Genomic DNA, 24,007 nt, shown 5'->3' with positions numbered 1-24,007 from the left:
ATTAGAGTAACATATCTTTTGAAATCTCTGATGTTAAATTACACATTTTTGTTAAAATATTTAAGAAAGGTTTTGGTTACATACATATTTCTAGAAAAGCTTTTGCTTGGTTGTTTGATTTAATAACCATGGTGCTGATAAGGCCATAATGCTAATAAGGCCACTTACTCATGATTGAGTAAGTAAGCTGAAAGTCAGAAACCCTTTGACTTAATTCTAATTCTCCCCTAGGCTGGTTTTATGATGCTGGGCATAACCTCTCCGGGTCTCATATTTTCATCAGAAAAGTCACAGTACTGTAAGTGGTTTATGAAGATGATTTGTAGCTCTACACTGGTCCACGGTCAGTCTGAACTCCTAACCTCACCCAACATCTCTCAAATGTGTAGAGATGACACAATTTGCTTTGTACAAATACTTTATTTAAAATTTTTGAAGTTGAAAATTTGGTAAAATTATTCATTGTCTGTTCTAGCTATGAACTCTCATTAGTATTTTCTTTTTTTAAAATTTGAGACAGGGTCTCGCACTGTCACCCAAGCTGGAGTGCAGGGGCACAATCTTGTCTCACTGCAACGGGTACCTCCCAGGTTCAAGTGATTCTCATGCCTCAGCCTTCTGAGTGGCTGGGATTACAGGTGTGCACCACCATGCCCAGCTAATTTTTGTATTTTTAGTAGAGATGTGGTCTTGCCATGTTAGCGAGGCTGGTCTCGAACTCCTGGCCTCAAGTGATCTGCTTGCCTTGGCCTCCCAAAAGTGTTGGGATTACAGGTGTGAGCCACTGTGCTTGTCCTATTTTCTTTATATACCAACTAAATGATTAGTTTAGGACTTCATTATTTTAAGATTTCATGAATAGTTCAAGCTCTATCTTTTCAAAGATTTATTTATAAAATATTATCTTTCAGATGGTGTTATTTTTGTTACTGCTGTGTGGTAGATTTATCTAGCAGATTTCCGGACTCCTAATTTTTAAAAATTTTCTGATAGTTGCTGAATCTCAATATGTGACTCAAAATCAAATCTTATGTGTGATGTTGTTGAACAGGATTGTTCTAATTACTGGTTCTTCACCCATCTGTCCATCTTGATTAATTCTCTGCTACTCAACCCATATCACCTCCTCACAGTTTTGAAAAACCATCTGTCAAATGATACTTTAGTAAGAGGCATCTGTCTTCAAATTTTTTTTTTTTTTTCCGAGACAGAGTCTCGCTCCGTCACCCAGGCTGGAGTGCAGTGGCACGATCTTGGTTCACTGCAACCTCTGCCTCCCGGGTTGAAGCGATTCTCTTGCCCCAGCCTCCTAAGTAGCTGGGGCTACAGGCGCATGGCACCACATACCTGGCTAATTTTCGTAGTTTTACTAAAGACAGGGTCCCACCTGCCTCGGCCTCCCAAAGTGCTGGGATTGCAGGTGTGAGCCATCACACCCGATGTCAAATTTTGCCAAGAATAATATACCAACATAATTTTCCATTAGGTACTTTTCAACTCCAGTTATGCCTTCTGAAATGTAAGAAAGCTAAGCTGGTATTTAAGAAGGTCAGTATCTTTGAACTAGTCAGTGCATGAAAATTTAAATGTTTTTGCTGTAATAGTATTTAAATTCATTTGGCTCTTTTAGATCTTGTTTTTTAAAGCACCATTTATGAACACAACAGTTACATTTTCTCCCTCTCTACAGACAAAATTAACTTTTCCCACATTCATTAAATGAAATGTTAGAATTGTGAATAAAAGGTATTATTACTGCACTAATTTTTAAGATACCCTTCCTTTCATTTATCAATGGTAACCTGGGTCCATGGTATTTTCCAGACCTTGTCTTTTCAGAAAACGGCTGCCTTTTTGCCTTTCGGTGTTTCACAGGAAATATTTTACCTCGTGACAGTCAGCTAGTATATAAGCTGAACATTGTAATTCATATTTTTAATGAATGATCTAGTTTTAGCCTAGATCATATATATATGTATATATAATAATAATCTTTCTATTCACTACTAATTTTTCTAAAGATTTGTATTTTGATTCATTTGTTCTTTAATTTTATAGCTACACATATATATTAGACATGTATACTTAGTTACATAAGTTAGACATCAATGTGTTTTAAATATATATAATGCATTTTATACATAATTTAGATTTATTTTTATTCAGAGGATTAGGAATCTGCTGTTTATTTGACTGTTATTCCCTTTTATATAAATTCCCCAAGTATTAGGTTACTCTTGATCAAATGACGGAAATGGAATGTTGCCTGGAGATCTTTTGTGTCATACTTTTGAAATATTGAAGAATGCCTTAATCTCTTCTTTATGTAAGCAGTTGCAGTAAAACCTTTTTTTCCCCACTCTGGAGAATTGTGAAAGGTTTCCAAATAGTCCACATTTGCTTACACTTCTGGTAAATAAAACTCTTCTTAAACTTAAAAAAAAAACCTCTTCACTTATGTATCCTAAGGTGAAATGTGACTCACTTTTAAAGAATCTACCAAAGTATAAACAATGGCAATTTTTATTTCTTATTTTGTTTATCTATAATATGTTCCCTCAGCAAAGATTTGTGTATGAGGCCTTGTGGCGAGTGCTGTGCATGGAGAGATGAAAAGATAGTTCTTGCCCTCAAGGAGTTCACAGTAAAGTGAAAATGAATCAAATGTCTTTATTGTAAAAATTTATGCTGTTTAATTTATGCACACATTCACCTATACGCTAATTATAACCCATATTAAATTTTGAAATACTAGGATATGAGACATATAAGGAATAATGTATATTTTAGAGTGAGTTAGGAATATCCTGAGACATGGTATCTACTTCAGGATTGACATTGATTGACTGAAGGAAGTAATTTGGGTGAGATAGAATAATAACTTAGGAGACTGATATTGCTGTCTGTCACAGATATCTGAGGAGGGGGTGTACTCCAGAAGGAAAGGTTTTTATCATTATGATAATGAAATGTTTTTGTTTTCAGATTTCCCTACTCTTTTATTCAAAATCATCTGACTTACTACTGGAGTTTTATTTCTTCCCATTCCTCTCTGGTCATGGTGTTCGTTCTGAATAGGTGGTGCTGGCAAGCTGTGACTCGTTGTCCACGTTTTAAATGGCATTAGGAAAATTAGTTTGTTGGTAGTGTGGATATCTTTTTCTCTAGCTCTGAAAGTTCTAAATTTTCCCCTCAGTTGGTAAAGTAGAGCAGCCTTCCCATGCTTAACAGTCACAGTATGTAACTCCGGAGTTAATTTGACCCTGTCTCATTCTGTTGCCCAGGCTGGAGTGCAGTGCCACAATCATGGCTCGCTGTAGCCTTGACCTCCCAGGCTCAAGCCATCCTCCCACCTTAGCTTCTCGAGTAGCCAGGACTACAGGCATGTGCCACCATGCCCAGCTAATGTTGTTGATTTTTTGTAGAGACGAGGTCTCACTATATTGCCCAGGCTGGTCTTGAACTCCTGGGGTCAAGCAATCCTCCTGCCTCAGACTCCCAAAATGCTAAGATTACAGGCATGAGACACTGCGCCTGGCCTATATTCTTATCTCTAATCCCAAAATGTGATTGAAGATGAAGTGTTGATGTTAGTTTATGTCCTTGTTGATAAGAGGACAAAATATATTTTTTGTTTTATTTTGAAGTTTTGTTGAGATATAATTAATATAACATAAAATTTACTAATTTAAGGTAAACATGTTTACCTTGCCTTGGTTTTTGATATATTCACAGTGTTGTACAACCAATGCCAGCATCTAATTCCAGCACTTTTCCATCACCCCAAAAAGGAACTTCATACCTATTGGTCACTCCTAATCTTCCTCTTCCCTCTGCAGTCCTGGCAACAACTAATTTACTTTCTGCGTCTATGGATTTGCCTATTCTGGACATTTCATAAAAATAAAATGTATTTTTTTAAATTTGTTTAGACATTACCAGAAACATCTTTACCAAATTATGCCACAAATTTGAAAGACAAGAGTTCTTTAGTTTCATCTCTCTATAAAGTTATCCAGGAGCCACAAAGTGAGGTAAGTACTTTTATGGTTTATTGTGCTGGTAGTATTGACTTGATTGATTTTTAATTTTTAATTGTGAAATCTATATAAAAGGGTAAGAAAATATATATGTTTAAAGAACAATACTGAAATGAACTTTAGTGTACCATTCCCCAAGCCAAGAAATAGAATTTATTACCATATTCCAAAAGCTATCTCTGAACATTTTCTCTCTTTCTCTCTCGCTGGAGGTAGCTTTGAAAAGTTTATGTCACTACATTTCATTTTATTCATTCAGCAAGTATTTGAGTGTCCATTATGAGCCCTTCGACTATGCTAGGCAATGGAGAATCAAATTGAGTAACACATGGTTTTTATCCTGAAAGAGGAAAGTGGGAGAAAATAAGTAAACACATGGTTTCAAGGCAATCCTTAATCCAGTCTACGGATAAGCACAAGTTTTCCAGGTGGCAAGGTAGAAGAGTATTCCATGCAGTGGGGATAGTATACGGAGGCTTAGAAAATGAAAGATATTTAAAGAATGGCAAATAGTTTAGTGTGGCTATTGCTTTAACATTGTAACCTCCCTTTTGCTGTTTAGAATATTTTGTGTCTTAATTTGAAAATATTCCTAACAAGTTGATATTATTGTTTTCCAGAATTTTGGAAATTTGAGATACTGTTTCTGGTATTATTTGAAGTTCAATGAATTTGTCATTTAAACTTTACTAATAGTACTTTTTTATTATTCAGTTTTATTCATTTAATAAATATTTATTAAACACATATAGTGTATCAGGAACCACTTAGGAATTATGAGAATAAAATAGACTAAATTCTTGATCTTGTAGATTAAAACTTGTTTTCTAGTTAGTGAGATAGACATTAAACAAATAGCTAAACATATAATACTATGTCAGTTAGTGATAAATCTATAAGGATAAATAAAATGAAGTAAGGGAAATATATGTTGGGACTGAGGTTGGTGATTGAATCAAGATCCAAACGAATTAGGAGTTGGAGTGGAATCAGGGTCAAGAGCCTTCCAGGAGAATGAACTGTAGGTGGAAAGGCCCTGGGATGTGTGATGTGTTCAAGAAACTTATAAAGAGGCAGTTTATATGGGTACAGTGCAGTTTGCTTCAATGGTGCTTTTAGTTGACTATAACTTTGAGACAGGCATATGAGTAGTGGTTAATACTGCTTAAGTCTGTTTTGAAATCAGTTGTTTTTTGAAAAACCTACATAAAGTCCCCTTTGAGTTCTAGGAGTCTGGAGTCCAGAGAACAGAGAGGTCCGGTACCAGTAGCTGCTGGTTCCTGAATAGTAGTGTTCTCCAACTTTTCCATATCCTTTTCCTACCCAATGTTCCTCAGTAATTGTTCAATACAAAAAATATTACAAGATTTTCCTTCTAAATTTACCAAAACTTGACTCTTTTCCTGCTTAGTCATTAAAGAACATTTTCCTTACTTAGTCACTAAAGAGCATTTTTGAGTCATATGCCTATTACCACTAGAAATCTCTGTTATAATACAGACTTCTTACTTATGAATGGATTGTTGTAAAAATCCATTTGTGACTTAGTTGTTTTAGAACTCAAAATATATTTTACAATGGAGAGATGACACATGGTGACTAGGTTCTCCTTAAACCCAAAAAAGCCATTTAACACGTATAAGTATACTTGAGGTACAGTCTCTCTTAATAGTACTGTAAAACGTAACCACAATAAATAACACAGTTTCCATGAAGAAAAAAAACATTAAAAAATGAAACCCAGACACCAGAAACACAGCAGGTTCTAATGCTCCTTTGCTTGCTTCAAATATAGTCAAGTTAGATATGTCAGACACTGTCCATATTTCCTACACTGTATATCATTTTATTCTTCCTGACATTTTTCAGGTATGTTAGTAAAGAAGCCAAAATACCTGGCTCCAGGTCTGACCTTTATAAGCCATATGATTTTGGTCATAGCGGATAGCCTTTGTCTTAGTTTCCTTCTGTGGAAAGTGTGGATAATGATATTTTACCCTACAGTGTTTTGGGAATTTAATGGGTTTATGTATGTGTAAGTACTTTGCAATCTGGGACACACTTCACAGATATTAATATTTATCTGTATTAATTTCAAATGCATAATTTCATCTAATCTTGTTGCAATATATTTCTACCTCCCCTTTGAATCGGTCTTCATTAAGTTATACTTTTGTACGGCAAAAACTCTAAATTTTGGATTTTAAATGGGTTGTAAAGCCTTTTGAGTATGTTTTGATTAAAATTATATGTTCAGACAAACTGTCTTGAATAAATTTTCAAATAAGATTTCATAATTTTGCAATGTTTGTTAGACTATCTCAATTGATTTAGCTTTCTGAGGGATTTAGAGATGAGGGATGTTATGCCACAATTCGAGATTATTGATATGGGTCCACGAAGAAAATTTTAAAAACTCCACCCTGAAAGCTAAAACATCGCTAACCAGTCATTCTTTCTTCCAGCCATGTCTAACCCCATTCTTTCAAATTCCTATGCTAAAAACTTTTCTTGCTATCTCTGAATGGGATGAGTTTGCCTCCTGCCCCTCTGTTTTTCTGTTGTCTTTCTATGGCCACACTGGACATCTCTTGGCCTCTAAAGACCATTTCAGGAGTGGAAAAAGTATTCCTTGTGGAAGATTAACTGTCAGAAGTTAGTTAATTTTTCAATAGGAAAGACTAGTTTGACTTAGTCAGTGTTTATTGAAGTATAACTTTTGTTATACGTTTTATAAACAATATTGACTTTAATTATATTCAGTTTACATATTTCACTTACTTGACATCAAAACATCCACTGTAAATTAGTTTCTGTTCATTACTATTATTGGTTGTAGAAAATCTGTTTAGTATATTTATTTAAATTTGTTGCCTTAGTGAAGTATAGTTCATTGGATATATATAATAAATAGCCTGAGAATTTGCTTGAAAAATCAGTACCTTGTGAACAGTACCTTGTGAATCTTTTAACATATTTAATTATGACTTGTGTGTGATCATTGTATATACTTTAAGAGAATACTTACCTGTAAGAGGGTCTTACCTTGCCTCTCTGATTTCTTAAAGCCCCTTATAAAGATGCAGTCAGCTCTGTTAACTGGATAATGTTGAGAGTATGGTGGGAGAGGAAAAGGTTGTGGATGACTCCAAATTATGTTTAAAATAAAATTACAGCAATATTTAGACTATCCAGGGCCAATTAGTCATGGTCACAATAGGGATCTAGATCTAGGGGGGTCTGTAGTTATTTAGCACCCCTACACAACAATCATTGCTGTCAGATGCTGCCTAATTATAAACTCAGGAGGAGGGAGATAGGACAGTAAGTACCCAGGATTCCCATTTCAATTTCTTCAACCCCATAGTCAAACCTTTATATATTGGCATGTATTTTACCAGGAAGAAAGGATATTTTAGGAAGAAACTCCCTACAACTTAGGTATTTTAAGAACTTTAAAAGACATGATTTTTACCGATCTGAGAAAACCTTTTATACTTCATATAGTAGTTCCATTCAAATACAGTCCAGTTCTTGAATTAACATTTTGTGTTTCTTCCAGTTGCTGGAACCTGTCTGTCACCAGCTCTTTGAATTCTATCGCAGTGGAGAGGAGCAGTTGCTTCAATTTACGCTGCAGTTTCTCCCAGAACTAATTTGGTGCTACCTTGCAGTCTCAGCCAGCAGAAATGTGCATAGCAGTGGATGCATTGAAGCTCTTCTTCTAGGGGTTTACAATTTGGTTTGTATTTAATGGAGTTAACAAAATCTTTTTTGAGAAAATCAAATATATAACCTGTGCAACTGCTTATCATTTTAATGAAGCTAGTGTTTGTTTTTTCATATGTCAAATGACTCATAGCCCATTCTTCCAAATATAACTTTCTGGGGGTTGGGAGACATACAAGCATACGTGTAATTATGTAACTATACCTTTATGGATTAATTGAAGGTTGAAAATCAGACCATTTCATTTCTTTTATAGTGATATCAGAAAATATCAGTGTTGCATTTTAAATTTTGTAAACTTAAAGTTCATTGCCTATAAATGATCTGTTTCTGACCTTCACAGAAAGTTTGGGAGAAAAGATTTACTCTAATATTCACCAATTATAGTTCTATAAAATCTAGACTGTCTCCAGAGTGTACAACATTGTTTTGACATATAGCTTGCCTTACTAATAGAGTTTGTATATTAATTAGTATGGTATTCTAGATACTTAAGTTTTGTACCTTTCAGAATGGAAAAGAAATGTGAGGTCATTTTCTTCACATATTTCATATTTAAATGATTACTTCCCTTAACAAATATAACTTGTTACATGAGGAAGATCAGGGATTTTTTTTTTTTTTTTTTTTTTTTGAGACGGAGTCTCGCTCTGTCGCCCAGGCTGGAGTGCAGTGGCCGGATCTCAGCTCACTGCAAGCTCCGCCTCCCGGGTTTATGCCATTCTCCTGCCTCAGCCTCCCGAGTAGCTGGGACTACAGGCGCCCACCACCTCGCCCGGCTAGGTTTTGTATTTTTTTAGTAGAGACGGGGTTTCACCATTTTGGCCAGGATGGTCTCGATCTCCTGACCTCGTGATCCGCCCGTCTCAGCCTCCCAAAGTGCTGGGATTACAGGCTTGAGCCACCGCGCCCGGCTAGATCAGGGATTATTAAGACACAATATCTGTGTCTCAGCCATCCTGAAAATTATGTTACATATATTTTTTAAGTGGAAGGATGTACAGTTTAACTGCTGGTGTTGATGAATAATAATGGATTATCATGGTTTAAGATTTTAACTTAAAATTGCTTTCTATTCAGGTCTTTTTAAAAAAATGTTTTAGACTATTTAAATTTAGTTTGTAAATTTATATGTAAGAAAGTATGTATTTTAATATATTTTCTTTCACTTCTATAGGAAATAGTTGACAAACAGGGACATAGCAAAGTATTGAGTTTTACGATTCCATCTTTATCCAAACCATCTGTATATCATGAAGTAAGTGACATTTTATCATAACAAGTTTATTGACCCTAAGCTTTGACATTGCCACAAATTATAATCTAGTTATTTAGGAAAAAAAATTGATCAATTTATTAGTACCTGCAAAAGTATAAACACCCGCAAAGTATTTCCTATTTCCAAATTGAGATGAGAAATCAAAATAATTGAACATCAAACTAAAATCTGCTAATAAGAGATCTATTGAAAGTATTCTTTTTGAAATATTTTTCACTCCTCCTGATAGATGGCTACTTGTGTGTGTTGGCAGGGGGAGTGGGGGCAATTGTCTATTTCCATGGTAGAATTTTTGAAATTAAACTAATTTTTATTTCTCATTTGTGGTTTGTTTTAAAATTAGTTATTAAATCTTTGAGCAAAAAAATTGGTAGGCAGCCTAAATATGTTTAAGATATATGATGTTCTTCATGGTAGCTATTTTAGTGGTACATATATATTCTAAGTATCACCTTTTCAGTAGAATAGCTTTTTTTTTTCCTTTATTCAAATATCTTTTCTCTAGCCTTCCAGCATTGGGTCCATGGCTCTGACCGAGAGTGCACTATCCCAGCATGGTTTGTCAAAAGTGGTATACAGTGGACCTCATCCTCAAAGGGAGATGCTGACAGCACAGAATAGGTATACTGTGGGGATAAAAATTCTTATCTTACTCCACTAAGTTTTTAAGAAAATTATTTCAGTAGATTTATAAATAATGTTTAATGAGTTGTGTGTGACAATTTATTTGAATATTGAGTCATTTTATACAAGAGAAAAATAGATCTAGATTTGTCAGTGTGCCTTGCTTCAGGTGTCAGCTGGAACATTGAATTTTAAAGACAGGTTTCATATGGCTATTACTTGGAAAGTCTTTTTTTCCTTGTAGTTTTTCATTATTGTTGTGCTTATACTGTGCAGGTCTGTTCTGTAACATTATATCTCTCCGCAAGGAGTGCCCTCTCCCCTATTATAGTTGACTTCTTAAAATTCTAAAGATTTGGTAATATTCTTTTTGTTTGTCTTTAGGTTTGAAGTGTTGACATTCCTTTTGTTGTGTTACAATGCTGCCTTAACCTATATGCCCAGTGTTTCTCTTCAGTCACTGTGTCAAATTTGTTCAAGGTAAAGTAAAATTCAAGTGTTTCTAATATTGAAATATATGAATCTGTGATTGCTAGTCTGGTACATACCTAAGTTATTTTTGTTTTGTGTAATCATTTGTTTAAAACATTAAATAAGTTAATGTAAAGCTCAGCTTACCCAACACATGGAAAGTTCACTATAATTGATAGTCACAAAAAACATGTGCAATAGCTCATGTCTGTAATTTCAGCACTTTGATAAGCTGAGGTGGGAGTATCGCATGAGCCCAGGAGTTCAAGACCAGCCTGGGCAACGTAGCAAGACCCCTGTCTCTATAAAAAAATTTAAAATAAAAGATCAGCTGGGCATGGTGGTGCACGCCTGTAGTCCCAGCTACCTGGGAGGCTGAGGTGGGAGGATCACTTGAGCTCAGGAGGTTGAGAATACAGTGAGCTGTGATTGCACCACTGCACTCCAGTCTGGGTGACAGAGCAAGACCCTGTCTTACAAACAGCACAAACAAAAACGACAAAAACAAGAACATGATGAAGAATGTAAAGATGAATAACATTTAAATTGAATATTTAATTAGAAAAGGATTATAGTATATAGCTAAATGATAGAGCTGTTATGACCTTTCAAGTTTTGGCATGTGGTTGGCTTCTTTTTGTTTGTATTTATTTATATATTTTTACTGTGCTCTAATTTGGAACTAAGAAATAAGTAAGAGATACTGGTTCTTAAACTTTTCTTGTTAAAAATAAATTGAGCCAAGGAGTTATAAACTAAATTATATCCTTGAGTATAGTGTATTCACATTTAAAAAATCCTAATTTAAAAGAGTAGTTAATGATAGTATATATGGTATTGGTTAAATATGACCAGAATATTAACAATGATTGTCTCTAGTTGGTGGAATTGTGGTTTATTTTAATTTTCTCTTTTGTGATTTTTTTGTGATTTTCTAAATTTATGGCAATGTCAGTGTTCCTTTTTGAGTTAATAGTTGCAGAACACCAGCATGGCACATGTATACATATGTAACAAACCTGCACATTGTGCACATGCACCCTAGAACTTAAAGTATAATAAAAAAGAAAAAAGAAAAAAAAGCAGAAACAAAAATGACAGATTATTGCCCTCGATAATTCAAGTAAATAAGAGATATTATAGAACTAAGGAACTTGTGGAATAATTTCTATTTGAGGAATTTATTTAGCAAATGCAACTTAGGAAGGAAGGAGAGAAAGAAAATCCTGCTAGAGAGGAGATAGGACTGGTGGTGGGTATCTGGAAGAAATGTGTAGGTCGAAGAACCACACACAGGTGTGAAAGAGCACAGTACATCCAGGGAAAATGAGACAGCTTGTGCACAAAAGGAAACAGCACCCAGAAATTAAACATTCACTTGCTTACTGATAACTGAGTTACACTAACAGTCACTTCTTGGAGGAAGAGATAAACCAGGGCTCAGAGTGGCATGAACTAAAATGTTGGCTTACAACTAGGAAACATTTAATCAATTATACATTTTAAATCAGAATCACAAGGATAATCTGTTACTTTAATAAGCCAAATCCTGTAAAAGAGTACAAATACCTAAAACAAATATGTACAGATTTTTACACAAAATATTAATATCATGTATTTTTATTCTCAAAAAAAAAAAAAAAAGAAAAAAAGAAAATGCAACTTATCCTGAATGTATTAGTCCATGTTCATACTGCTATGAAGAAATACCCGAGACTGGGTAATTTATGAGGGAAAAGTTCTACATGCTGGGGAGCCTCACAATCATGGTGGAATGTAAAGGAGGAACAAAGGCATGTCTTACATGGCAGCAGGCAAGAGAGCATATGCAGGAGAACTCCCCTTTATAAAGCCATCAGATCTCATGAGACTTATTCACTATCACGAGAACACCATGGGAAAACCTGTCCCCATGATTCAGTTACCCCCTCACTGGGTCCCTCCCATGACATGTGGAGATTATGGGAGCTACAATTCAAGATGAGATTTGAGTGGGGACACAGCCAAACCATATCACAGAGGGAGGGATCATTGAGCAATGCTTAGAAATGAAATGAAAACAAAATAAATGAAAAATCAGAACTTGATACTGTATAGGATAGAAAGCTATGCAGAATCAGCAGAGGAAGAGAATTCACAAGACAAAGGGCTTAGTAGAGAAGATAGAGAAGTGAAGTCTTTCAGATGTTTTCCAAATTAGAGCATAATTACATTTCCTAACCTTAAAAGATGATACCAATGGTTCATCTCTCCCACTTACCAAGTCGTTCTAAGATGTTTTTTGCTTTAAATTGTTTAAAGGCAGAAATGTCCAGGCTTTTGAATTTCACAGATCTGTAAAATCTCGAAAAAGGTGGTACAGCTGGGTTATTTACATAAGTGTTGCCAACTTTTTATTTTGCCAAGTCGTTATATTATAAATATCTACCATCAACATTATTTAACAAAAGGGAGACTATTTTAATATCAAAAAGGTGGGGGGGGGTGTGGAAGGGAAGGAAAATAATTTATAAATTAAATTGGGATAAGTTTAGCTTTCCTGGCTTTTCATTTCACTATGGCCTAGTGAAAACTCTGTTATCGACTAAAATGGGTATAAGGACCAACATTCAGAAATAGTGGTTTAAGGAGTAACAATGCAGCAATTTTCACCTCTAGAACTTAGAACATACTGCAAAGTCCAGATCCTACTCTGAAGCAGTGTATTAGATGCTAGGATCCAGGAATGCCTATATATGTATATATTTATATTTTTATGTATTATGTATAAATGTATTTTTTGAAGCTCCATAGATGTTCTGATACAATGCCCAACCACTCTTGACGTTTCCCTGAAACTACTGACGGAAAAGTTAGAAAAGAACATGTGTCACTGATTTTTGTCCTAACTCTAATGTAGCACATTCTAATATAATTACGTTTACATTATGAGTAGAAAATTGCTAATATACCAGTTTTACCTGACCAGGGAACTGAATAATTCTTCAACAGAGAATGCAAGTAAAAACTGGCTTTAAAAACAAAGAGAAACAGATTATTTTAAAACTCGCTGTAGGATTTTGGCCAAGGAAGTTTTGGTAGAAATAGATCAATCTGTGCCACAAGAGAGATTAATTTCATATAAATGTCTACCAGATGTAAAAAACAAACAAGGGTAGGGGGAAAGATCTAAGTAATTTAAAAGACTTAAGCTGTCTAAATAATGCTAACTGTTAACTACAATGCATTACATTTGAGGAACTCTATCAAATTTATCATTCCTGTCATTTTTAGTTATTTATGTTTTTAAATTTTCATTTTAGATTCCCTATTAACTGTATTCTTAATGATAAAATCCAGTTATTTATTTCTCATACCTACTGACTTTCTTAATCGTTTATCAGATATTCTAATTAGGAGGTTTTGTACATTTTTAAGATGAGTAGGAAAGAATTAGAAAACACTTTTGTTAATCAGGTTAAGCCTAGTTCATATCTATGGAAAGAAATTGGTTACAGAACTGTGGTGTAAGTAAGTTAGAAAACGGTTATACCAGTTAAAGTATAAGAGCTTCTTAATGATCTTAGCACTAATGCAGGTCTTCCTGAAGATGAAAGTGATCCCACTGTTATATGGGCTATCTAATCCTGTTTGCCATGTGATAGTTGTTTTAGATTGCTGCTGAATTTGGTTGATGATTATACCAAAATGATTGACTGGGTCATCTAGGAGGAAGGATACATAAATACAACCAGAAAAAATTCATGGGATATATGAACTAGATTCAGTGACAAATGTGTTTCATTCTTTTTTTATCTTCTGATTGTAATTAGTTATGAAAATAATTAAAACAATCTTGAACACTTCCCACCCTCCACCTATGCTAACATAAATTCATTCTACTGAGCAAAAATCTGTTCAGTTACTGTAAGCTTTGCCTTCCTGATTCAGATTGATTGATGGCCAGCTTGATAGCCTCTTTTCCTCCTACGTATTGTATGTGAACAACTTGAAGAAGAGATCTGACAGCAAGCAAGAGCTAAACTGAATAAGCTATAGTCAGGAAGCTTTTGTTCTCTGCTGGTACTAAACATATATGGCACTATGAAAAGAAATATACTTACCAATGCTACATATAAGTTTTGATAGTATATACCAGAGGCCTCTAAGTTTGAGGAAATGATTTCTTCCTGTTAGATATTTAATACAAGGCTGTTTAACAAATGGCTTGTCTTCTTTTTTGATGTGGAATATAAATATTAAGAATGAAACTATGGGCCGGGCGCGGTGGCTCAAGCCTGTAATCCCAGCACTTTGGGAGGCCGAGACGGGCGGATCACGAGGCCAGGAGATCGAGACCATCCTGGCTAACACAGTGAAACCCCGTCTCTACTAAAAATACAAAAACTAGCCGGGCGAGGTGGCGGACGCCTGTAGTCCCAGCTACTCGGAGGCTGAGGCGGGAGAATGGCGGGAACCCGGGAGGCGGAGCTTGCAGTGAGGAGATCCGGCCACTGCACTCCAGTCCGGGCGACAGAGCGAGACTCCGCCTCAAAAAAAAAAAAAAAAAAAAAAAAGAATGAAACTATGTTCAGCTACTAAGCTGAATTCTCTCCCATTGTCTAAGGGGCAGCTCTGATTTTGTTTAGCTAGTGAGTCATCTAACTGACAAACCCCTGGATATGGATAGCTGTGAGTTCCTGATCAGTGTATTTGTTTCTGTATACCTGTAATGAATCCCTGCCTCTCTCCTCACTTCTAGGTCAATTTTTCTGACCACTTGAATAGATTGTTTTCTGTCAATTAAGGGCACCTTTGTTACGAGTAAGCCATTTTGCTCCTAATAAAATTTATATAAATATAAAGCACTTAATGCAGCATCAGCCACTTTGTTATCATCTAGTAAATGACAGCTGGCATATTATTGTACTCCATCAGTGAGCACACACATTCACTATGGATGCATATAAGGCATTGCTTTTTTTTTTTTCTCACCTGTTTGCTATGACTGTATCAACAATTCTAGAGCATGTCTGATATTAGGTCATTTCTAGTTGAAAGCACCTGTGGCAAATTTTTCAATTGCTTGTTATTTTATTTGGAAACTAGTTTTTTTTTTTTTTTTTTTTGAGGCGGAGTCTCGCTCTGTTGCCCGGACTGGAGTGCAGTGGCCGGATCTCAGCTCACTGCAAGCTCCGCCTCCCGGGTTTACGCCATTCTCCTGCCTCAGCCTCCCGAGTAGCTGGGACTACAGGCGCCCGCCGCCTCGCCCGGCTAGTTTTTTTTTTTTTTGTATTTTTAGTAGAGACGGGGTTTCACCGTGTTAGCCAGGATGGTCTCGATCTCCTGACCTCGTGATCCGCCCGTCTCAGCCTCCCAAAGTGCTGGGATTACAGGCTTGAGCCACCGCGCCCGGCTTGGAAACTAGTTTTTACCAAGTATCTAAATCTTGCCCATCCTTCACAACCCAACTAAAATAATCTTTCCTCTAACCATGTGAGCGTGGTTTTTGTGTGTGATCTTCACTTGAGAAACATGACAGGAGATGCAGACTTTATTAAGCTCTTAATTTCAAAGAGCAGAACAAGCAGGACAGAAAAGTGCTCATTACTATTCAGGCAATTCTTCCACTTTCTCTCTTCTCCTTTCCCCTTTTTCTATTCTCTTGGACTTTTCCTCTCCACTTCTCTCTGCCCCTCTTTTTTTTTTTTTTGAGATGAGATCTTGCTCTATTACCCAGGCTGGAGTGCAGTAGCACAATCTCTGCTCACTGTAACCTCCACCTCCCAGGCTCAAGCAATTCTTGTGCCTCAGCGTCCTGAGTAGCTGGGACTACAGGCAAATGCCACCATGCCCAGCTAATTGTTTGTATTTTTAGTAGAGACGAGGTTTCGCCATGTTGCCCAGGCGGGTCTCAAACTCCTGAGCTCAGGCAATATGCAGGCCTCAGACTCCCAAAGTGTTTACAAGCATGAACCACCACACCCGGCCTGTTTCCCCTTTTCAGCCAAGTTTCTACTCACTAGCCTGATGATCTGAAGATCCATCTGATAATAATATTATGTTATATATAATATTATTTATTTATATATAAATATATTATCTGAATATATTTATATTATCTGATAATAGTAACCTTTCTTTTCTACTTTCGGTTCTGGTCTATCATGAATAAATAAACTCACTGGAATGGGTCTTCCTAATCATTGTATGGTTTGTAACTGAGGCTATATTAACAATCTCAAAAGTTTTTTTTAATTCTAAGAATGAAACACATGTCTCTCACCAGAGAATGAGAATCACAGCAAGAGTTTTTCTCACTTAGGAATTGATGCTAAGAACTTCTCCAAGAAAGATATTGACCAAATACACCTTCCAGAAGGGATTTTATTTTCACATGCCTTGTGAATTTGGCAGACTTAAACTTAATACAGACATGGCTGTTATGGCACTCAGCTGCTCTTTTGTAAGGACATATCCTTATGTTTGGATTTGTGAAGGGAAATCAGAGAACTTCAGGACATAGCCCTGATGAACAGAGGAGCCAGGAATTCATGTGGCATATAGCTTTATTGCTTTGTTTTGTTTGGCATTTAAGTTCACTGAAGGGTATATGGGCAAACAATATCCTTGAAGATAGGGATCAGAAAAAAACTTAATTCAGAGAATTCTTAAGTACCAAAATAAAGGAGTAGAGAAAAGAGATGCCATTACCAGTTAATGATGCAGAGGGATAGGACTAGACTATTTTGGGTCTCAGCTCAAATGGTACCTTGTTGGAGAGGCTTTCCGTGACCATCATTCCCAATGTAGCACTTTCCCACCCTAGTTTATTTCCTTATAGCACTCATAACACTATAATTACCTTGTTTGTTCTTTTGATACAGCCTGTCAACTGCTAGAAACTTCATGAGGTCAGGAACTTTGTTTTGTTCACTGCTGTATCACAAGAGCTTAGAAGTGCTTGGCATATGAGAGAGCCTCAATAACTGTTGAATGAATGAATGATAGATGAGCTCTTCAGCTCAGATTTATAATTTGATAAGTAGAGTTAGGATTAAAGGAAATAATTGGGTTTTTACTTTTAAAAAATCTTTCATTGGTAAATAAAATCACCAGTTTTAGTTTTCTTAGTTATAAAACATTAACCATTTGCATTTCTGAATAAATGTTTAATTTCAGCCTCTAATAAATGACCACTTATTTCTTCACAAGTAGCTAGTATAGAAAATGAGAGAACCTGGAATTTTATTTCCTTTGTATATCTTTCACGTGTGTTGATATTTGAGAGAACTGTCTCTGTAATTCTCACATAAAGTGAATTTAAAAGATGAGTGACCATCCTAGAGCCATGCAAATATTTTTTTAAAGTTGTATAATAACAACAATAATTTATCTATGTTCTGAACCCTATACTATTTCCTTCCTGATTCCTAAACCTGTATATTCAATCCAGGAACTATCTCTGTCAACATGTCCCATAGATACCTTGTAAATTTTAGGACTCTTCCTGTGGCAGCCAACTGATATCTACATCAAACTAAATTATACCAAAGGGGCTGGATGCAGTGACTCACCCCTGTAATCCTAGAACTTTGGGAGGCCAAGGAGGGTGGATCACTTGAGGTCAGGAGTTTGAGACCAGCCTGACCAACATGGCAAAACCCCACCTCTACTAAAAATACAAAAATTAGCCAGATGTAGTGGTGGGCGCCTGTAATCCCTTCTACATGGAGGCTGAGGCAGGAGAAGTGCTTGAACCTGGGATGTGGAGGTGGCAGTGAGCTGAGGTCATTGTGCCACTGCCCTCCAGCCTGGACAACAGAGTGAGACTCCATCTCCAAACAAAACAAAACAAAACAAAACAAAACAAAAAAACAGATTTTTGAACCTAGGAAGAGCAGTCATGGAATTGGCCTCAGGATGGCCAGACGGTGGCTCATGCAACCTCCACCTCCAGGTTCAAGCGATTCTCCTGCCTCAGCCTCCTGAGTAGCTGGGATTACAGGTGTATGCCACCATGCTGGGCCAATTTTTGTATTTTTAGTAGAAATGGGGTTTCGACATGTTGGCCAGGCTGGTCTTGAACACCTGACCTTGTGATCCATCCACCTTGGCCTCCCAAAAGTGCTAAGATTACAGGCGTGAGCCACTGTGCCAGGCCCTTACATTGTCTACTTTTAGTGACCTCAGTAGAAAGAGCTTCTCCTAGTTTCAGTATTAAAAACATCCAGCAAAGGGTGTGCCAGCCTGAGACTTCTACATACCCCTTTGGGAAGTATTTAACCGGGTTAAATATTACTTTGGTTGTATTAACACAGATAAACAATGATAACTTAAATAAAGTAGATATTTATTTCTCTCTCATATAAAAGTCCAAGCTGGTAGGTGGTCTAAGAGGTAGATTGCTTGCATGTTTCCAGTGTGTTCGAGTTCCTTCTGTCTTGGGATTCTGCCATTCCCTATGGTATTTCCCTTGTTGGTATGATCTCAGATCACCACTATTACATCTGCGTTCCTTATAATAAATGCTCCTTAACTTTGGTACTCCTTAAATATTCCTCACTATAATACATATTTCTGGAGCTGAGTGTGATACCTGTAATCTCAGCAACTGGGAGGCTGACATGGGAGGATCATTTGAGATCAGGAGTTGAAGACCAGCCTGACAACATAGCAAGACCCCATCTCAAAAAAAAATATTTTTTTAAGCAGCTAGGTGTGGTGACATGCACCTGTGCTTGGGAGGCTGAGATGGGAGGATTGCTGGAACCCAGGAGTTCAAGGCTGCAGTGAGCCGTGATCATGCCACTACACTCCAGCCTAGGCACACAGCAAGACCTTGACTCTAAAAAGCTAATAATAATAAATAAATATTTCTTTGTTTTTTATTTTTAGTTTCCATGTCTTTTTTTATTTTTTAATTTTTTTTACTTTAAGTTCTGGGATACATGTGCTGAACGTGCAGGTTTGTTACATAGGTATACATGTGCCATGAAATAAATATTTATTTACATGTCATTTTATTTATGGTAGTTTCTTGAAAAAAATGGTAAAATCTATTGATCTTTCTTTAGGGTTCTACCTTTGGTGTCATGTTTAGGTAGCATGCAAAGAGTATGTATCTATTTGCCTATGTTTTATGTCCGTTGTGGTTTTTAAACATTAACAGTTATAATCTATCTGAAGTTTATTATGGTATACTGTATGAGACTTGAGTCTAATTTATAGTTTTTTTTTGGATCCTGCAGTTTGTGTCAAGAACTTTATCAGGAATTGTGGATCATACCACACATCTATTAATGACAGTGCCAAGTTTCTTTTTTCTTTCTTTCTTTTTTTTTTTTTGAGATCACCCATGTTAGAGTGCAGTGGCTCGATCTTGGCTCATTGCAACCTCCACCTCCCAGGTTCAAGTGATTGTGCTGCCTCAGCCTCCCTAGTAGCTGGGACTACAGGCACATGCCACCACGCCCGGCTAATATTTTGTATTTTTACTAGAGATGGGGTTTTACCATATTGGCCAGGCTGGTCTCAAACTCCTGGCCTAGGTGATCCACCTGCTTTGGCCTCCCAAAGTGTTGAGATTACAGGCGTGAGCCACTGAGCCTGGACAGTGCCAAGTTTCATGTAATAGGTTTAGCGGTACCCAAAAATCATTGATAATTGATTGACCAAAATTAGTGAACTAACCAGTGAGTGAATCTGGTTCACTTACTCTATGTATCTACATACCTCAACTTTATATGTTTTTTCCTGGTATAACTTACTCAGGAATATATTACAGACAAATGTTCTGTTTGGAAAGATTCTTTGTTTCATAAATATTAGATTTGTTATGAAAGTGTACCTAGTACATTGTTGGCTTATAAATGTTAAAATAACTTACCTAAATTTTTACCAATTTTACAAATACATTTATTTTGGTTTTTCTAGAATCTGTGTTTGTGGATATCCTAGACAACATGTAAGAAAATACAAAGGTATAAGTAGCAGGATACCAGTTTCTTCAGGATTCATGGTGCAAATGTTAACAGGGATTTATTTTGCCTTGTAAGTATCTCATCATATGCAAAATAAACCTTTAATTTCTTTAGAAAATTATAGTCTGTTAATCTATTGTCACTATATTATAATGTCAATAGATAAGTGATTTACATACTTTTTGTGAAAGAATATGAATGAGTATCTTAAATAAAACTATTTATAAAACACTTATCTTTCTTAAATTCAAGGACGGAATGAAAATTAGTAACACTTAAATATATTCATAGTCTCTTTCTTCATTTTTTTTGCTATAATTTCCAAATACCTTTTTTTCCTCAAGAAATATCTTTTTCCATTGCCAGAAACTTTAGCTCTTAAAAAACATTTCAGAGCCTCTTTGATTAGAAATAGTTTATTATTAGCTTTCTATTAGTTTCTAGTATTGATGCTCAGTCTCAGTCTTACCTAATGACTTGGGTACTAGTATTTTTCTTTGAACCCTATCCTTTACTTTATAATTCTCTTATTATACATGTCTCATTTACTTTGCATTATATTTACTTTATACTTTTAATTTTCTCTAGTACAATATAAACTTTTTGAAGGCAGAATTTATAAACTTCTTAAAGGCAGAATTTATCGTCTCTGGGCCCAATCTGGCCTGATGCCTGTTTTTGTCAAGTTTTTGCAACACAGTCATGCTTGTTTGTTTATGTATTGTCTATGGCTGCTTTTGTGTTGCAATGGCAGAGTTGAATAGTTGAGACTGTATGGCCCACAGGCCTAAAATACTTGTTGTCTGGCCCATTAAGAAAAAATTTTCTGACCCCTGTGTTAGACCATTAATATTGTCCCACAGTTCTTGGATGCTCTGATCTACTTTATTTTATCTTTTTTCTTTGTGTTTCAGTTTGAGTAGTTTCTGTTGGATATATCTTTATGTTTACTGATTTTTTTCCTTGACTAGGTCAAGTCTAGAAAGGAGACCACTGAAGGCATTCTTCATCTCTGTTACTGTGTTTTATTTCTAACCATTTCATTAGACTCTTTCTTGTAGTTCCCATCTCTTTGCTGAAATCTTCATGTGTTCATGCATGTTGTCCATCTTTTCCACTAGAGCCTTTAGTATATTAGTCATAGTTATTTTAATTTCCCAAATGACTTCAACATTTAGGTCATCTATGAATTTAGTTCTACTGCTTGCTTTGTCTCTTGACAGAGTTGGTCTTGTTTGTTTTGCCTTTTGTGTGCCTTGTAATTTTTGATTGTTCATGATTTTGTTCAGCAGTAAGACAGTAGAGACTGAGGTAGATATTGTTTATGACAGGAAATGGGCATGCCTCTTCTAGGCTGCTAGTGGAATTATTATAGGCAGAAGTGAACTAGGATTGGGTTTTGTTGTTATGGTTACCCTCAGGGCACCATCTACTTCAAATTCCTCTAGTGCTACCTGGTACTTAGGTGGAGAGCTGGATTGCTGGAGGGTTTTTGTTAATAATTCTGCTTCCTCCTCAGCTTTCAGCATTCCCTGTATGCCTACACTGCAGATAGATTTCTCTCCATGTTCTCACCCTTGCCTCCAGCAATAGAGTTCTGTTGCTTGGTTCTGGGTGTGCACTACCCTGATGGTGGTTGGGGGTGGTGGCTTGGAGGGGAGCGCGTGGAAATGGGGGAGGTAATGTTCTCTGTTGTCTTGGTCCAGCCCCAGTTTTAGGCTGATCCCATGTCCCTGCATCTCAGGGATGGGAGTTTCTCAGCGGTCCTGCCCCTTCTTCAGTGATGACACCTCTACTTATCTCAGCATAGAATAAGAGGTTTTTTTGCTTTTTTTTTTTTTTCTTACCCTCAGAGCCAAATTGGTCTTCACTTGTATCCTGGGGGGTGAAAGGGTTTGCTGCTCTTTCCCCAAAGGCTTTAACATTTTTGTTCCAGGTGATAAAAGCATCTGGCTGGGTCTTTGTACTTTTCTCACGGAGAGGTTACTGTTTTCCTTGAGGCCTATACCATCAAGGGCAGTTTTCTCTGACCTGCCCTGTTTCTAGTTTTTCTTGTGAGTACCTAAAGGAGATTTATGGAGAAGCCTGTGGTGGATACAAGCTGCCACTTGTATGTGCTTTTGGAGATCCTATACTCTCCTGCTAGCCCATGAGGTACCTTTTAGCAATTTGGCTTCTAGGAATTTGTTAAGAAGATTAGCTAAATGTTTCTTACCTGCTTGTATTGTGGCCCATCTCTCCTTAGAGGCACCTGCTCCTCCTTGGGGTTCCGGCTACATGGATGCCCTTGTGACCTCGGCTCTTTGATGGATTCATGAGAATTTATAATTTTATAGATTATCTGGCTTTATCTTGTTTTTATGGTGGGAATAATATTCTTGCTAGTTTTTAGGCCTTGCTTGCACTCTTGATGTAATGTATACCTCTTTATTTTGTTGTCAGTTGATCAAGCCACTATATCTCTGTTCATTTTTGTAATTTAGCTGATTTTTAGGAAGGGTTTGGCATATCTTTGAAAATTATGCATACACACACACACACACACACACATACACTCACACACATGCACACATACTTTTTCCCTCATGTTGCTCTGCTATTTGCAACATGTAGCAAATACACTTCTAAGTGACTATCAAAATGCAAAGAAATAACTACTCAGGATACTGCAAGCCACATTAGTTGTATGTTCTCATTAAAAACTGTGGGAGTTACAGAGTAATTTGGCCATAAAGTGTTCTGAACATTATTCTAAGGTATATAATTTATTATTCCCTGATTTGCTTTGAAAGTATAAAATGCTTTGAAATTGCCTTAGCTTTTTTTTATTTCTGTTCTATAGTCATGTTCTTTAGAGAAGAAATGTAGATCTATAAAATTTTCTTTGCTATTAATAGGCATTTAGATGCAATTCGAAGGAATTCAAAGATTTAAAAATACATTTTTAAGAGGAGTAGAATGTTAAGCAATGTGCTAATATGATCTTTTATTTTCTTCAGTAAAGATAATTTCTCTTTGTATTTTGTTCAGTTATAAATAATTATAATTTCTTTGTTTAATTCATCTAATTTTATAGTTATAATGGAGAATGGGATCTCGCTCAAAAAGCACTGGATGATATTATATACAGAGCCCAGCTAGAATTATATCCAGAGCCATTGCTGGTAGGTGCCTGACTTATTTATGTAAATTTTATAATTTAAGATTTCTCAATTTAGAACTATAAATTGAGAGAGCCATTCATAGTTCATTAATATATCATTAATACTCAGTATATTCATGCTCTTGTTATACATGGAAGTTTTATAACTTAGAAAAGTAACAAATACATTTTTTTAAAAAATTTTCTTTGAGACAGAATTTTGCTCTTGTTGCCCAGGCTGGAGTGCAATGGCATGATCTCGGCTCACCACATCCTCCACCTCCCAGGTTCAAGCAATTCTCCTGCCTCAGCTTCCCAAGTAGCTGGGATTACAGGCACACGCCACCATGCCCAGCTAATTTTTTGTATTTTTAGTTGAGATGGGATTTATTCATGTTGGTCAGGCTGATCTCAAACTCCCGACCTCAGGTAATCAGCCCGCCTTGGCCTCCCAAAGTGCTGGCATTACAGGTGTGAGCCACTGCACCCGGCCAAAATAAAAATTTTTATTAGACCGACTTCCTAGACACCTAAACAGTCTTTTTAACTTATAAGAATTGTTCTCCTTAACATACTTTAGCTGCATTTATTAATTAACATTAGGCATTTGGAAATCTAACTGAATATTTTGAAATTTTTAACTTTATCATTTATATATTTTTTAAACCATGAATTTCCCTCTGAGCCTCCTCTTCTTATCTTAGAGGATTTCTGTATCATCTTTTAAAATGCTTGGGAAGAGCATCTTTGTATAAACCTG

The 24,007-nt window shown here is 36.2% G+C and overlaps 1 protein-coding gene across 4 annotated transcripts in view; it reads left to right on the top strand.

Annotated features, from left to right (window-relative positions):
* Window positions 1-24,007, top strand: part of FAM126A (family with sequence similarity 126 member A) — a 71,382-nt gene that overhangs the window by 27,508 nt on the left and 19,867 nt on the right. For 3 of the 4 annotated variants that reach the window (XM_033194943.1, XM_033194946.1, XM_033194945.1), the window contains 7 exons: window positions 3,933-4,034; window positions 7,603-7,782; window positions 8,947-9,027; window positions 9,554-9,669; window positions 10,057-10,152; window positions 20,059-20,175; window positions 23,182-23,269. In XM_033194943.1, coding sequence (XP_033050834.1) covers window positions 3,933-4,034; window positions 7,603-7,782; window positions 8,947-9,027; window positions 9,554-9,669; window positions 10,057-10,152; window positions 20,059-20,175; window positions 23,182-23,269 — 780 coding nt within the window. The remainder of the gene's footprint in view (window positions 1-3,932; window positions 4,035-7,602; window positions 7,783-8,946; window positions 9,028-9,553; window positions 9,670-10,056; window positions 10,153-20,058; window positions 20,176-23,181; window positions 23,270-24,007) is intronic. The other variant, XM_033194944.1, reaches the window with a different exon arrangement.

This window comes from Trachypithecus francoisi, unplaced genomic scaffold (genome assembly GCF_009764315.1).
Source record: "Trachypithecus francoisi isolate TF-2019V2 unplaced genomic scaffold, Tfra_2.0 Lachesis_group4, whole genome shotgun sequence".
NCBI lineage: Eukaryota > Metazoa > Chordata > Mammalia > Primates > Cercopithecidae > Trachypithecus > Trachypithecus francoisi.
The sequence above is the reverse complement of the archived record's forward strand: the minus strand, read 5'-3'. Positions and strand labels throughout refer to the sequence as shown.